This window comes from Sceloporus undulatus, chromosome 3 (assembly GCF_019175285.1).
Source record: "Sceloporus undulatus isolate JIND9_A2432 ecotype Alabama chromosome 3, SceUnd_v1.1, whole genome shotgun sequence".
Taxonomy (NCBI): Eukaryota; Metazoa; Chordata; class Lepidosauria; order Squamata; family Phrynosomatidae; genus Sceloporus; species Sceloporus undulatus.
The window spans coordinates 180,487,703-180,502,896 of record NC_056524.1 but is presented as its reverse complement, the minus strand read 5'-3'; the positions used below and the strand labels follow the sequence as shown (position 1 = coordinate 180,502,896).

General features: G+C 44.1%; 1 protein-coding gene across 3 annotated transcripts in view; it reads left to right on the top strand.

Moving 5' to 3' along the window:
- The window catches only part of PLCE1 (phospholipase C epsilon 1), a 196,888-nt gene that overhangs the window by 125,739 nt on the left and 55,955 nt on the right, over positions 1 to 15,194 (top strand). For all 3 annotated transcript variants that reach the window (XM_042456837.1, XM_042456836.1, XM_042456838.1), the window contains 3 exons: positions 3,970 to 4,115; positions 10,100 to 10,358; positions 11,792 to 12,006. In XM_042456837.1, the coding sequence (XP_042312771.1) occupies positions 3,970 to 4,115; positions 10,100 to 10,358; positions 11,792 to 12,006 (620 nt within the window). The remainder of the gene's footprint in view (positions 1 to 3,969; positions 4,116 to 10,099; positions 10,359 to 11,791; positions 12,007 to 15,194) is intronic.

The window sequence follows — 15,194 nt, the reverse complement described above, 5'->3', positions numbered from 1 at the left end:
TAGGGAATATTTTATTATTGTCTATGTAATTGTTACTCACCTTGATCCTCGAAGGGAGAGGTGGGATAGAAATAAATATTTTATTTTATTATTATTATTTAACACTGGGAAATGAGAGTTCAAATCCTTGCTTGGTCATGAAAACCCACTGGGTGACCTTGGGTAAGCCACACTCTCTCAACCTCACCTTATGGTTAACATAAGTAAAATGAGTTGAAGGTATACAATAACAACAACAATAACCAACAGCAATAACAACAGATCTTATACAGTGGGCCCTTCCCTTATGCAAGGGATCTGTTCTGCCGCCCCCCCCCCCCCCCCCCCCCCGTGTAAGGGAAAAATGCGTATGCTTGAGCCCCATTAGAAGTAATGGGGCTTGTGCCTGCGGCGCTGCATATACTGTGCGCTGCAGGCATGCACCCCATTACTTCTGGGGCACACCAGGGTTTTTTCCAGGAGCCATGCAAGGCGCGCCCACACAGGTCCACTGTCATAGAAGAGAATGTTTGTGCTTCCTTAGCTGCGTCCGAGGAAATAATAGACTTTGACACCACATTGACTCTCATGCTTCAGTACTATGGAATTCTGAGATTTGAGGTTTGTTGAGGCATCAGCGCCTTCTGTCAGAGAAAGCTAAATGTCTCACAAAATTACTTTTCCTGAATGCCATCTCATTGAGCCATGGCAATTAAAGTGGTGTCAGACTGGATTATTTCTGCAGTGTGGATGCAGCTATAAAGACTTGTAAACTCTCTTCTCCTTGCTTAGAATGACTGAGGCCCTAAGCAAAGGGGTAAGATAGCAGGGGCCAAGCTTGTGCTACCCTGCCCCAGATCTTGACCCAGGCCAGTCCCTGGGCCAGCGCAGCAACAGGCAGGTGCTTACATGCCCACTTACCACCAAAGCATGGATGTGCTACTGCTGTGTAGCCCATACCTACCTCTACGTGATGGCTGCTGAGAAAAGCCCCATTGCAGAGAAAATGTGATTCCTGGGTATTCCCATGTGACCAGGCACCCTATCCAGTGTCACAGGTCAGAAGCCGCAATGGTGGAGGCAGGTACGGGGTTCATGGGGCTGCCTGGTCTGCCGGCTGTCACTGCAGAGTTTCTTAGGAACTCTGTGGCAAACATTTGGTCTTTTTAGAATGGGTTATGGCCCTTTTAGGTCAGAATCAATCTGGATCCATGCCTGGTTTGCCTGATCCTGGCCCTACATAATCCAGACAGGAGCACATGAGGCCAGGGAGACACCTTCAGAATGCTTAGAATGACATTGAAATGACTTTGTGCTAGTTTTGCAGAGTTCACATCTTCAGTGGTACCGCTATTTAATCTAGTGGTTAGAAACATAGCTTCTATTTCTTATGTGATGAGGAATCCCAGTAAAATAATTTGTACAGTTAACATTGCTGTCTCGCAAATCAACTATTCATTAATATTTACTTCAACATTCTGAAAATAGGATGCAGGGCAGCCAGGTCTTTTGCACATTTCCTTTGAAGTAATTCTCACTGAGTTCTCTGGCTTTACTTATGCTAGATTATATCACTGCAAGAATGGCAGTTATTGGGTGACTCAGAAATAAATAACTAAACATGTAGATTAAATTGAAACCTTGAGTGAAAACAGATATATAGATGTCTGGTTCCTATACAGTGCTTTATTGGGTTTACTGGCCTAATAATTAAGAATCAGATATACAGAAGGAGACAATTATCTAAATTACTTTAAAATAATGCACTGATGTATACAATCCCTCTGGGTTTTTTTAAATTAGTTCAACACATTCTTGTGGCTGACTTTACAAGCTGGGTTTGTGTCTTTAAATCTAGCTGTCAGTAGAAGATGAAATACAGTTTTCTTTTCTTTGAAAGGAAATGTGTTTTTATCTCATATATGAAGCTCTCATCACTAAAGAAATGTCCGTAAACATAAATTATAAGTTGTTCATGAGCCAAGAAGAAGGAAACTAAATGTAGGAAAGAAAAGATCACATTTATTATCTCATGTTGATAAGTGTTTATAGAACAAGAAAAAAAAAACAATCCCTTGGGAATCTCAGTGTAAAATAGCCCAGTTGGTTTGAATTAGGTTTCCATGTGAAATTACAGCTTTCTCTTTCTCTTTTCTTTAATTTGTGTTGTGGGAAAGTAAGCTGAACATTTTCTGAGTGATAGCTGGCAGAGATCATCTATACATGAACAGATTTTGAATACAAGGAAAACTATACCTTAAGTCCATTGTTCTCACTAAATGTAGTAAATATGAAGCAGGACATGTTAATAGAGTTATATTGGGAATATGAAATTTTAGATAAAGTTGAAGTGGTAGCCCAAATAGGTATAGTTTTGAGAGCAAAAACTGTAGATGGAACCTGTTTATAATTGAACATAATGCAGAGTTTGGGTATGTGTCTTCCTGGGGTTGTAGGAACTAGGAGGAGCTGCTTCACTGAGTTCATCTTGATGGTGGCAGCAGGAAGAGTTGGCTCAGCTGGGAGCCAGTCTTGGGCAAGTAACGGTTGCCAATGGCATTTTTTTTCTAGTCTATCAGGGGAACATAAAATGATTCCCGTGGTGTGCCACAAAGACATTTGATCTTTCACTGGCTTTGTCCATCCATCACCCCTTTATGTTTTGCAGTCCTTATGGAAATGTGATGACATTATTTTTTTAAGTTGACTCCTAGTTTTATTTTCTCATACCACTATTTTGTAAGCAGTTGGACATTGTTTCAGAGGGAGGGCACATCCTATCCACTGGGGATTTTGCAGTCAAGGCCTTTAAAACCAAGGCTGTTATCCTAATTTACACCAGATGGTAGGGGGTGCACAAAGTGGCCCACTTCTATGTAGAATCTCATGGCCTGATTTTTTGAGATGGAACCCCTTAGATATTTTGCTCAGTTTCTTTGCCTAACATCTTGCTCATAACCATGGACATCTAATTCCTTTATAAAGAGATCAGTCCTATCAATGTTTACTCAGAAATAAAGACTTTATCACAACAGCCTGCTGTCTTGCTGCAATTGTGGTAGTTCAAGGAAATGGAAAAATACAGATTTGAGAACATTGATTATCACACTTCTCTGCAGTAGCACTAAGGTGCTGCTTTGGTGATCTATGGTCCCATGTTCTCTCTTCTGCATGGCCTCTATAAACCCACCTTACTATCCATGTATATTCAGAAATAATGAATAATGAATGGATCAGAAGGCAGCAGCAGGATGGACACAACGTTGTGTAATAAGTACTGGTGCCAGAGACATTTTTATCCTGTTGAAATTCTGCTTTGGTAGCCTCATGTAATAAAGTTCTATGTCTCTACTAGTTTAAGTGGTGTTTATTCTCAAATATGCATGCTTATGGTTGCAACACCTTGGTCTTTCCCAGTCTTAATCTTACAGTCTAGGATACATGACAAAAAGTAGAATTACCCCACTATGGGTCTGATAAGGTCAGTCGACTCTGGCAGTCAGTGGTGCCAATTCCTACCTACTTAGATGTACTGCTTGTATTAGGACCTTCCTGTGGGTCATATTCTTGACCTGATTGACAATTGAAGGCCATAGAGTCTGACTACTGCTATTACCAACAAAAAGCATGGGAGGAGGGGGAACACCAGATTATTATCATACTTTTTTAAGGGCCTCTTGTTTATTTTAAAATGAAGCTTTTAAACACTCATGCATATGAACTATTACTGTTTATATATGCTTAGTATGTTTAAATCTGTACATGAACTTAAAGAAATTATGTAACATGACACATCTCAGTCTCTGGAGAAGGGAGGGTGACACTAAAAAATAGAGAGGTTATATATCATGGTTTTCACTTTCCTGTTTGGAACAAGACAATACAAAACAACCTATATTTGATATTTCAGTTAATCCAATCAAGTGTAAGATATATAAATCCAAGTAAAAGTATACAAATACTTAATCCTTTGTTTGTTTGTTTAATAAGGTGAGTTCCTGGGTGACATGGCTGATTCTTACAGCAGGTTCTATGGAGGAGAAAAGAGAAGTCTTCTCCTATGTAGTTCATGTGGCAAAATGCTGCTGGAACATGGGCAACTACAATGCTGTCATGGAGTTCTTGGCAGGGCTAAGGTACGTACAGCTCATCCTTCAAATAATGGAGACTCAAAGATAGATTATACTGCAGCTTCTGTTACATACAGCTGTCCTTTTAAAAAAATAAATTGTGAACTGTGCATCATCAGTCACTATACTAAACAGTGTTCTGTTACTAAGTTGTATGACTTATCTTGTCTGGTGAGTTTACGATAGTTGTTTTGGGAAAACTGAATGAAATGGATAATGAAGGTTACATTTGGTGAGAAGCAGGTCTTTTCTCAGAATACTCTAGAGACAGTGCATTTATCTTCCAAAATGATAAACATCTTAAATTAGAAACATTAGCATACTTTTCCAAAGAAATACAATACTAGATTTCTGTATAGAAATTAAAAGGAGTCGGTAGAGAAATTAAAAATATCAAAATTTAAGCAAAGATTACTTCTTACATGACACAACATTAAAAAAACACCTCTCCCTCCCTTTTTCTTATGATTTTTAATAATTGATACTAACAATACATGCTACTACAGTCGAACCTCCCATTCCGGGTTTAACTACGGATTTGATTGGTTGCCAGGCGGTTGAATGGCAACGTGCCCCCCCCGCACCACCAGAAGGGGTGCACGTGTTCTCCCCTTCCACCGGGCTTTTCCCTTGCATATCACATTCCACCTTTGCCGGGGTTTGTGCCCTATGTCACTCTGAGGCCTTCTGGCTGAAGAATGGGGTATAAATCCAGATAAATAAATAATAATAATAATACTAATAATAATAAAATAAATAATAATAATAATTTTTATTTATAGACCGCTATTCCGCAGTGATCATAGCGGTGTACAGTAAAGTTGCAAAACAATACAAAAAATTGCAAGGCCTCTCTCTCCCCTCAAGATGTGGTTGGAGGAGGGCTCTTTGTCTTCCAGCCAGGCTCTCTCCCTCAAGATGGTGGTTGGAGGGGGTCTTTGTCTTCCAGCCAGGCCTCTCTCCCCTCAAGTGGTGGTTGGAGGAGGGCTCTTTGTCTTCCAGGCCAGGCCTCTCTCCCCCTCAAGATGGTGGTTGGAGGAGGGCTCTTTGTCTTCCAGGCCGGCTCTCTCCCCAGATGGTGGTTGGGGAGGGCTCTTTGTCTTCCAGGCCAGGCCTCTCTCCCCCCCTCAGATGTGGTTGGAGGAGGGCTCTTTGTCTTCCAGGCCAGGCCTCTTCCCCCTCAAGATGGTGGTTGGAGAGGGCTCTTTGTCTTCACGCCTGCTCTCTCCCCCTCAAGATGGTGGTTGGAGGAGGGCTCTTTGTCTTCCAGGCCGGCCTCTCTCCCCTCAAGATGGTGGTGGAGGAGGGCTCTTTGTCTTCCAGGCCTGGCCTCTCTCCCCCTCAAGATGGTGGTTGGAGGAGGGCTCTTTGTCTTCCAGCCAGGCCTCTCTCCCCCTCAAGATGGTAGTTGGAGGAGGGCTCTTTGTCTTCCAGGCCAGGCCTCCCTCCCCCTAAGATGGTGGTAGGAGGAGGCTCTTGTCTTCCAAGCCAGGCCCTCTCCCCCTCAAGATGGTGGTTGGAGGAGGCTCTTTGTCTTCCAGGCTAGGCCTCTCTCCCCCTCAAGATGGTGGTTGGAGGAGGCTCTTTGTCTTCCAAGCCTGGCCTCTCTCCCCCTCAAGGTGGTGGTGAGGAGGGCTCTTTGTCTTCAAGCCAGGCCTCTTCCCCCTCAAGATGGTGGTTGGAGGAGGGCTCTTTGTCTTCCAGGCCAGGCTCTCTTCCCCCTCAAGATGGTGGTTGGAGGAGGGCTCTTTGTCTTTCCAGGCCAGGCCTCTCTCCCCTCACAGATGGTGGTTGGAGGAGGGCTCTTTGTCTTCCAGGCCAGGCCTCTCTCCCCTCAAGATGGTGGTTGGAGGAGCTCTTTGTCTTCCAGCCAGGCCTCTCTCCCCCTCAAGATGGTGGTTGGAGGAGGGCTCTTTGTTTCCAGGCCAGCCTTCTCCCCTCAAAGATGGTGGTTGGAGGAGGGCTCTTTGTCTTCCAGGCCAGGCCTCTCTCCCCCTCAAGATGTGGTTGGAGGGGGCTCTTGTCTTCCAGGCCTGGCCTCTCTCCCCTCAAGATGGTGGTTGGGGGGCTCTTTGTCTTCCAGGCCTGGCTCTCTCCCCCTCAAGATGGTGGTTTGAGGAGGGCTCTTTGTCTTCCAGCCTGGCCTCTCTCCCCCTCAAGATGGTGGTTGGAGGAGGGCTCTTTGTCTTCAGGCCAGGCCCTCTCCCCCTCAAGATGGTGTTGGAGGAGGGCTCTTTGTCTTCCAGGCCAGGCCTCTCTCCCCCTCAAGATGGTGGTAGGAGGAGGGTCTTGTCTTCCAAGCCAGGCCTCTCTCCCCTCAAGATGGTGTTGGAGGAGGGTCTTTGTCTTCCAGGCTAGGCCTCTCTCCCCCTCAAGATGTGTGTTGGAGAGGGCTCTTTGTCTTCCAGGCCAGGCCTCTCTCCCCCTCAATGGTGGTCAGGAGGAGGGCTCTTTGTCTTCCGGCTAGGCCTCTCTCCCCCTCAAGATGGTGGTTGGGGAAGGCTCTTTGTCTTCCAGGCCGGCTCTCTCCCCCTCAAGATGGTGGTCAGGAGGAGGGCTCTTTGTCTTCCAACCACGGCCTCTCTCCCCCTCAAGATGGTGGTTGGAGGAGGGCTCTTTGTCTTCCAGGCTGGCCTCTCTCCCCCTCAAGGTGGTGGTTGGAGGAGGGCTCTTTGTCTTCCAGGCCTGACTCTCTCCCCCTCAAGGTGGTGGTGGGAGGGCTCTTTGTCTTCCAGGCCAGCCTCTCTCCCCCTCAAGATGGTGGTTGGAGGAGGGCTCTTGTTCTCCAGGCCTGGCCTCTCTCCCCCTCAAGATGGTGGTTGGAGGGGGCTCTTTGTCTTCAGGCCTGGCCTCTTCCCCCTCAAGATGGTGGTTGGGGAGGGCTCTTTTTCTTCCAGGCAGGCCTCTCTCCCCCTCAAGATGGTGGTCAGGAGGAGGGCTCTTTGTCTTCCAAGCCAGGCCTCTCTCCCCCTCTAAGTGGTGGTTGGAGGAGGGCTCTTTGTCTTCCAGGCCTGGCCTCTCTCCCCCTCAAGGTGGTGGTTGGAGGAGGGCTCTTGTCTTCCAGGCCAGGCCTCTCTCCCCTCAAGATGGTTGTCAGGAGGAGGGCTCTTTGTCTTCCAGGCTAGGCCTCTCTCCCCCTCAAGATGGTGTTGAGGAGGAAGGCTCTTTTTCTTCCAGCCAGGCCTCTCCCCCTCAAGATGGTGGTCAGGAGGAGGGCTCTTGTTCTTCCAAGCCAGGCTCTCTCCCCCCAAGATGGTGGTTGGGGGAGGGCTCTTTGTTAGGCCTGGCCTTCTCCCCCTCAAGGTGTGGTGGGTTGGAGGGGGGTCTTTGTCTTCCCAGGCTGGCTCTCTCCCTCAAGTGGTGGTTGGAGGAGGGCTTTTTGTCTTCCCGGCCAGGCCTCTCTCCCCCTCAAGATGGTGGTTGGAGGAGGCTCTTTGTCTTCCAGCCTGGCCTCTCTCCCCTCAAGTGGTGGTTGGAGGAGGGCTCTTTGTCTTCCAGGCCTGGCCTCTCTCCCCCTCAAGGTGGTGGTTGGAGGAGGGCTCTTTGTCTTCCAGGCCTGGCCTCTCTCCCCCTCAAGTGGGTGGGTTGGAGGAGGGCTCTTGCTTCCAGGCCCGGCCTCTCTCCCCCTCAAGATGGTGGTTGGAGGAGGGCTCTTTGTCTTCCAGGCTGGCCTCCTCCCCCTCAGATGGTGGTGAGGGGGCTCTTGTCTCCAGCCTGGCCTCTCTCCCCCTCAAGATGGTGGTTGGAGGAGGGCTCTTTTTCTTCCAGGCCAGCCTCTCTCCCCCTCAAGATGGTGGTCAGGAGGGGGCTCTTTGTCTTCCAAGCAGGCCTCTCTCCCCTCCAAGCATGGTGGTGGAGGAGGGCTCTTTGTCTTCCAGGCCTGGCCTCTCTCCCCTCAAGGTGGTGTTGGAGGAGGGCTCTTTGTCTTCAGGCCAGGCCTCTCTCCCTCAAGATGGTGGTCAGGAGGAGGCTCTTTGTCTTCCAGCGCGTCCTCTTCCCCCTCAAGATGGTGGTTGGAGGAAGGCTCTTTTTCTTCCAGCCAGGCCTCTTTCCCCTCTCAAGATGGTGGTCAGGAGAGGGCTCTTTGTCTTCCAAGCCAGGCCTCTCTCCCCCTCAAGATGGTGGTTGGAGGAGGGCTTTTGTCTTCCAGGCCTGGCCTCTCTCCCTCAAGGTGGTGGTTGGAGGGGGCTCTTTGTCTTCCAGGCCTGGCCTCTCTCCCCCTCAAGGTGGTGGTTGGAGGAGGCTCTTTGTCTTCCAGGCCAGGCCTCTTCCCCTCAAGATGGTGGTTGGAGGAGGGCTCTTTGTCTTCCAGGCCTGGCCTCTCTCCCCCTCAAGATGGTGGTTGGAGGAGGGCTCTTTGTCTTCCCGGCCAGCCTCTCTCCCCCTCAAGATGGTGTGTTGGAGGAGGGCTCTTTGTCTTCCAGCCAGGCCTCTCTCCCCTCCAAGATGGTGGTTGGAGGAGGGCTCTTTGTCTTCCAGGCCTGGCCTCTCTCTCCCTCACAGATGGTGGTTGGAGGAGGGCTCTTTGTCTTCCAGGCCAGGCCTCTCTCCCCCTCAAGATGGTGGTTGGAGGAGGGCTCTTTGTCTTCCAGCTGGCCTCTCCCCCTCAAGATGGTGGTGGAGGAGGGCTCTTTGTCTTCCAGGCCAGGCCTCTCCTCCCTCACTATGGTGGTTGGTGGAGGGCTCTTTTTCTTCCAGGCCTGGCCTCTCTCCCCTCAAGATGGTGGTTGGAGGAGGGCTCTTTGTCTTCCAGGCCAGGCCTCTCTCCCCTCAAGATGGTGGTTGGAGGAGGGGGCTCTTGTCTTCCAGGCACCTCTCCCCCTCAAGATGGTGGTTGGAGGAGGGCTCTTTGTCATCGAATCATAGAATCGTAGAGTTGGAAGAGACCACTAGGGCCATCCAGTCCAACCCCCTGCCATGCAGGAAATCCAAATCAAAGCATCCCTGACAGATGGCCATCCAGCCTCTGTTTAAAGACCTCCAAGGAAGGAGACTCTATCACCCTCTGAGGGAGTGCATTCCAGTGTCGAACAGCCCTTACTGTGGAGGGCAGATTGTATTTATCTGCTTCCTGACCTATCCCTATTCAACCTGGTCTCCTGCATCATATTTATTGAGGAAGACTGCCAATAGGAAAAGAGTGAGAGCAGAAGGAGAAGGAAAAGAGTATGGGAGTGAGGAAAGACAATGTTACAACAGAACTAAAAGTTGTATGAGACTAGAAAAGGCAGTTCAATACTTTCAAATCTATGCAATTTATCAGTTTTGGGATGAGGAAAAATGGAAGAAGCAGTGGAAAAACAAAGAATACTGACAAGTGGATATTTACACCCAGGTAAAACTATGTGAGTGACTCATGGCAATTTCATAATAAAAGCTCCATTTGGAAGCCTAAAGCAATCACAGAAGATTTGTATTTTCAGTATTAACTATTTAACAATATTAAATGACAATCTCAGGGGTTGTACACCCCTTTCTGCTCCTGAGGGACGCCACAGCAGCCAAACCACGCGGCATCCCTCTGCACTTAAAAGAACCCAGAAAAGTGGGTTCTTTTAGGAGTGTGTGCTTGAAGCCATGAGTGCGCCATTACCACACTGTGGTGCATCAGTGATACAAGCGCAGCACAGCAACATATGGATGCTGCACAGCGCCCATATATCCTAGAGTTCAGAAGCGTGTGGTTGCTGCGTGCTCCCAAACCCTAGTATCGGCACCACCATGCTGTACCAGCCCTCCGTTCCCCAGCTATGAAAAGTGGTTTTTATGTATTTGCAAATCATTCTAATAAGCTTTTTAATATGAAACCCTGCTTTTCACAATTGTCTGTGTTGAATGCCATAAGTATCTCTATTGAATGTCGCTCTTTCATTAAAAAAAAAATCAGTGGTAATGAACTTTGAATGCAGCTACACATTCTCACATGTTACACGTTGGTTTGGACTACAAAATTTCAATATAAAATTTATTTATTTTTCCATCTAAAATAGATCAAGAAAAGTTTTAAAAATGTGGCAATTCATGGACCAGTCTGATATTGAAACGATGCGAAGCTTGAAAGATGCTATGGCGCAACATGAATCATCATCGGAATATAGAAAAGTTGTTAACAGAGCTCTGAATATACCAGGCTGTAAAGTTGTTCCTTTCTGTGGTGTCTTTTTAAAAGAACTCTGTGAAGTTTTGGATGGGGCTGCAAGCCTCATCAGACTTTGTCCTCAGTATAACTCTCAGGATGAAACACTAGAGGTAAACTAAAGAGAGAGAAAATGACAGCAATAATACCTGAATTTATTAATAAATGCTACTTATGGAAATGGAAATGCAGTAAAGTTCAAACAGTTGCAAACATACAAGCCTAACATTGTATGGGTAATGGACTATGTTGGACTAGGTGGTTCAAAAATTACAGATGTCACATTACAGTTCCGTTTAAAGATTTTTTTTTTCCTGTATAAGATTCTGCTAATTCCCAGTACCAAGTTCCAATTCATTAGTAAGGCTACCACTAATATTTTATAATCATTTTATATAACAATAACTTGTAAGTCTTCAGTGTTTTGTTTTGTTTAAAGTCTTGAGTAGGATCCAGAGAGCAGCTTAAGTTCAGACAGGAGGCATGTATTAACCCATTAGTTTATTCCTCCCCCCCCCCCCACTTTTTCCTGTGGAACATCCATGTTTCTCCAAGGAGTGTTAGTGAGAAAAAAGCCAAGCCAGATCCACATTAGGCTCGTGTAACTATTTTGTTTGGATCCTTTCTTTGAATTTTGAATTGCAATAAATTTATAACCTTGCTATTTCAGTAAAATATTGTGATTTTTGTATAAATGTTGCCCTTTTATATTTTCTTAAAGAGCAGCATCAGTGTTACCAAGAATAGAGTCTGCTGCTGTATGCTGAGCTGAATTGAAATAGCTTAGGCAAAAAATAATGTTTGATACCCCAAGAATGCAAGTTGATCTTAGTAGTAATAATTGCATGTAATTTGCAACTGTTGCCTTTAAAATAATGTCAGTCAGAGTTAAAATAAGAAAATGAAGTGTAGTAAAAGCCTCAGCTTTCATTTTAATAGTTTAGATCTTTGTTGTCCAAAGAATGAGCCTTTCTTTGCCATTTGTTTTAAAAAATAAATCCCTTAAATGTAAAGTCTGAAGGTAAAGATTGATCATAAAACTGTACGTCATTGTTGCTGTTAATGAAAAATACTTCCAAGTACGTTTATTCAAGATTACAGCCTAAAATATATCTGGGCTCATGGATTAACAATATTGTCCACATGTCCTTCTCTGAGGTTTCTCAGAGACATCTATTTGTCCACAGTAGGAAACATAAAGTTGGGCTAAATAAGGTTTTTGTCTGATCCTGGAAACACTCCTTATGTCAAATGAAATTCATTTTTGTTTTGCCAAGAATGTATAATGTACCATGACAGTTAAGGGGTGCTTAAATCCAAGCAGTCCCTGAGCATGTCATGATATATGTGAGACATATTTGTTTGCAAACAGCAGGAATAAAGGTGACCACTGTAAATGCAAGATTAATAGTACAACTCTGTTGTAGCTGCATTGGCCTTTTGGGTTCCATTTAAGTGCTGTGTTATCTACAATACTAGGATGCTTGTCTATGTTGTCTTCTTCTTTTAAAGGTCAGTCCTCAGTACAATATGGGATTTCTTTTAGTTTGTTGCAGAATACAGTGGGCAAGATAACTATTTACAACGGATAGGTCACGATGGCTTACATAGTATGGAAAAGGAATCAGCAGCTAACTACATATTTCAGACCATTCGGAGCTGTAATCGTAGTTTGGAATCTGAAGATGGAGAAGATAATTTTATTGAAGATGAAGGTGGAAGTTCCAGAAGAAATTCTTTGAAGGACAAAAACCGCTATCTGTAAGTTGCTAAAAGAAGATGTGTGTATATGTGTGTTTGAGAAAGAGAGAGAGATTTTCAGATTACAAAATATGGAAGTGAAAGCTTCCAAACTCATTCTTGCAGGCTCACTATAGATGGAGGCTGAAATATGCAAAGTTCAGCCTTGTTCTCTAAGGTTAAACTATAGTGTCAGTTAGACCAATATGTCAATGTTGTATGCATTCTCTTGATTTTAAGGTTCTTGCTGTGTAAAAATTATTAATGGTGAGAACAAATAGCTTTTTGAAAATGCCTATTTGATTGGACAGCTTCCAGTTCCAGACTTTTTCTCAGAGTTATGCAAGGAATCATGGCACTCAGATGCTTGGAATCCTTCTCATTAAGTTTTATGTTCATACATGATGTAATTATGTCCAGTCAAAGCCTCTTCAACTTGTGCTTGAAACTTTTAGAAATGTACAGATACAACTAGGACTTGGTTAGCAATGCCAGGAATAGCACCATGGCATCTTTGTTGATCTTCGCTCAGAACATTATATCCTGTTGGAACAGCATTCTGACCTAGTCAAAATAAAGGTTATTTATTATTGTTCCTAATCCCACTACTTTTAAGGACATGTTATCTGAGGTTCATAAATTATCTTAGGGAAATCTTATCAGAGCTAATAAACTCTCTGAATATTCACCATTGAGCACAGTCATTCAGCACAGGTGTTATTTTAATTATGGGAAAGCTCGTGTTCTATGACCTCAGATCCCCCATTTCTCTCTGTGCAGTGAGAAAAACTACTGAAAGTCCAGAACACCATGCACTTAAATGAAAGCTATATAAGAGTTGTTGAAATTTTATGAGTTCATATTAGCTTCTGCTAGCGGTATACTCACAAAGGAGAGACAGTGTGGTGTAGTGGGTTTGGCATTGGACTGCAACTCTGGAGACAAGTCACACACTCTCTAGTTGGAAATGACTTGAAGGCATATGATAATGACAGTACTCACAAGGAGAATTATACCTGCTGTATGTGACTCTTCAAGAAAAACACTGTTCAGAAATTGACAACTGTGAAATATTGTGGATTGCAGTGTGGACCTAACCATACAACCTGATCATTGAATTTGCTGGGTAGTCATGAGTAAATCATTGGGTGCTTCCAGACAAGGAATTGTATCTGATGGCACCTTGCTAACAGCAGAACAGATGCTATAGATGGATCAATATTTCCCTCCCATCATTTCCTCTCTCCATTTATCATAGATTTGTTCTTGAGGGTTGCGAGACCCTCTGGAGAAGATTTGGGGTCAGTAATGGGGAATATATGCAGTAGGTAAGAATGAAAACACCCAGTAAGCATGTTGAAGTCTTCTTACATAACATTGAATTTAGCCCAAGGTTGTAATCTTGCAGCTGACTTAATTCAAACATGGAATTTTACATTCCTGTTTGTAATCTTCTTATATTTTCCTTCTGCCTATTTCATGTTATTTCTTGGAAGAAAAAAAAATATCTTGGGGAGAAAAATACATAATAGGGGGCACAATGTCTTTTGACTAATACAGCTAGGTGTCTTCTGTCTGAAGCATACACTGCCTCTCAGCCTCATTTTATGAGATGATTGTAATTTGGTACAGATGTTTTACTATCTTCCATGAACAGGAAATAAGCTTCCTTTGTCTAACATACACTAAATGTTAATATACAAAATATAGCTATTAAATAGTTTATTACACACTATTTATTTATTTATTTATTTATTTAACACATTTCTGTATTGCCTGTAGGGCCATAAAATCCTCTCAAGGGAGTTTACGCAAAATAATAAAATCATGCAAATCATCATTAAAGCATACAAAAACCAGTATAGATATGATGAAATGTAGAAAGATATAGCTGTGTTAGTCTGGAAAATCAGTAGGGATCTTGTAGCACCTTTGAGACTAACTGAAAGGAGTTGGTAGCATGAGCTTTCATAGACCTGAGCTTACTTCGTCAGACACATGTTTTTAAAAACCTGCATCCAAGGAGGTAGGCTCAAGTTTACAAAAGCTCATGCTACCAGCTTCTTTCAGTTAATCTCAAAGTTGCTACAAGATCCCTTTGCATTCTAAAATAGACAGCATTAAATATGTAGATGGAAACTGGCATACCAATGAAACCATAGCCCAAACTTCAAGATGATTTCTCCATGTGGTTTCTTGTAGACCATGTAAGCAAATGCATGAGAGCCATTAGCAATTTTCTCTTAAAGGGACAATGGACCATGCAGCTACACTACACTTCTTATCACAATTTTTAGCCTGGTTTTAGGGGCTTGAGGGGTGTCTACAGGCAAAAATACATTTCTGGGCAATTTTCTGGCATTTGGGGCTATTGGGGAGTGAAGGATCACCTGAAAATGATCTTGAATTAAAAAAATTAGGTGGTTTGTTTTTTAAAAACAGGGGACTTCTATTGGACTTTGGGGATTGCAAAAATGGAGTTCAGGGACCACCCACAAGTGGTCTATCCCTGGTGTAAGTAGATACAGTATTTCCCCATTACTGGTGTAAGTAGATCTAAATCAGTACTATCCAAACATTGGTCCCCACATTGTGAACTACAAATTTGACCATGCTAGCTGGGACATCTAGTATTTTAAGCCCAACAGCATCTGAGGACACAGGTGTGGGCATCTCTACACTGAACCATTCAACCATGTGTAGTGTAGTGTAGCTGCACAGTCCATTGTCCATTTCAAGACTCCCTTGTGTCAGAGAAAGGGAAGAGGGTACTTTAACTGGAAAGAGCATCCCCCAACTACTTGTCCTTCCACTCTCGGGGTTCTGGATCCATGCTTGCAAGGTATACTTGGTTCTTGGACACTAGAAGGAGAAAAAGTAATTAAGAAGTTTGGGGGAGGAACAGCTGACAGGGGAATGGTAAAAAGTATTTATCACCTGTTCCAAATCTATTGCAAAGCTACTCCTCCATCTTTGGTGGTGTGGCAGTGTAATTTGTAGTTTGGCCCTTAAGAGTTCTTAGACCTCAGGAATTATTGAGGCTGCTGGAGTGGAGGAAAGAATACTAGTTGACAAAGTACATCATTACTGTACTACAATTTTTTTTAAATAAGCATATCAACAACAGTCCTAGGTCTTACTGAACCACTAAAACAAATGTCAAGTAAACTAATGCCCATTTTGTTCTAAATGTTCTTATTCGTTTAATA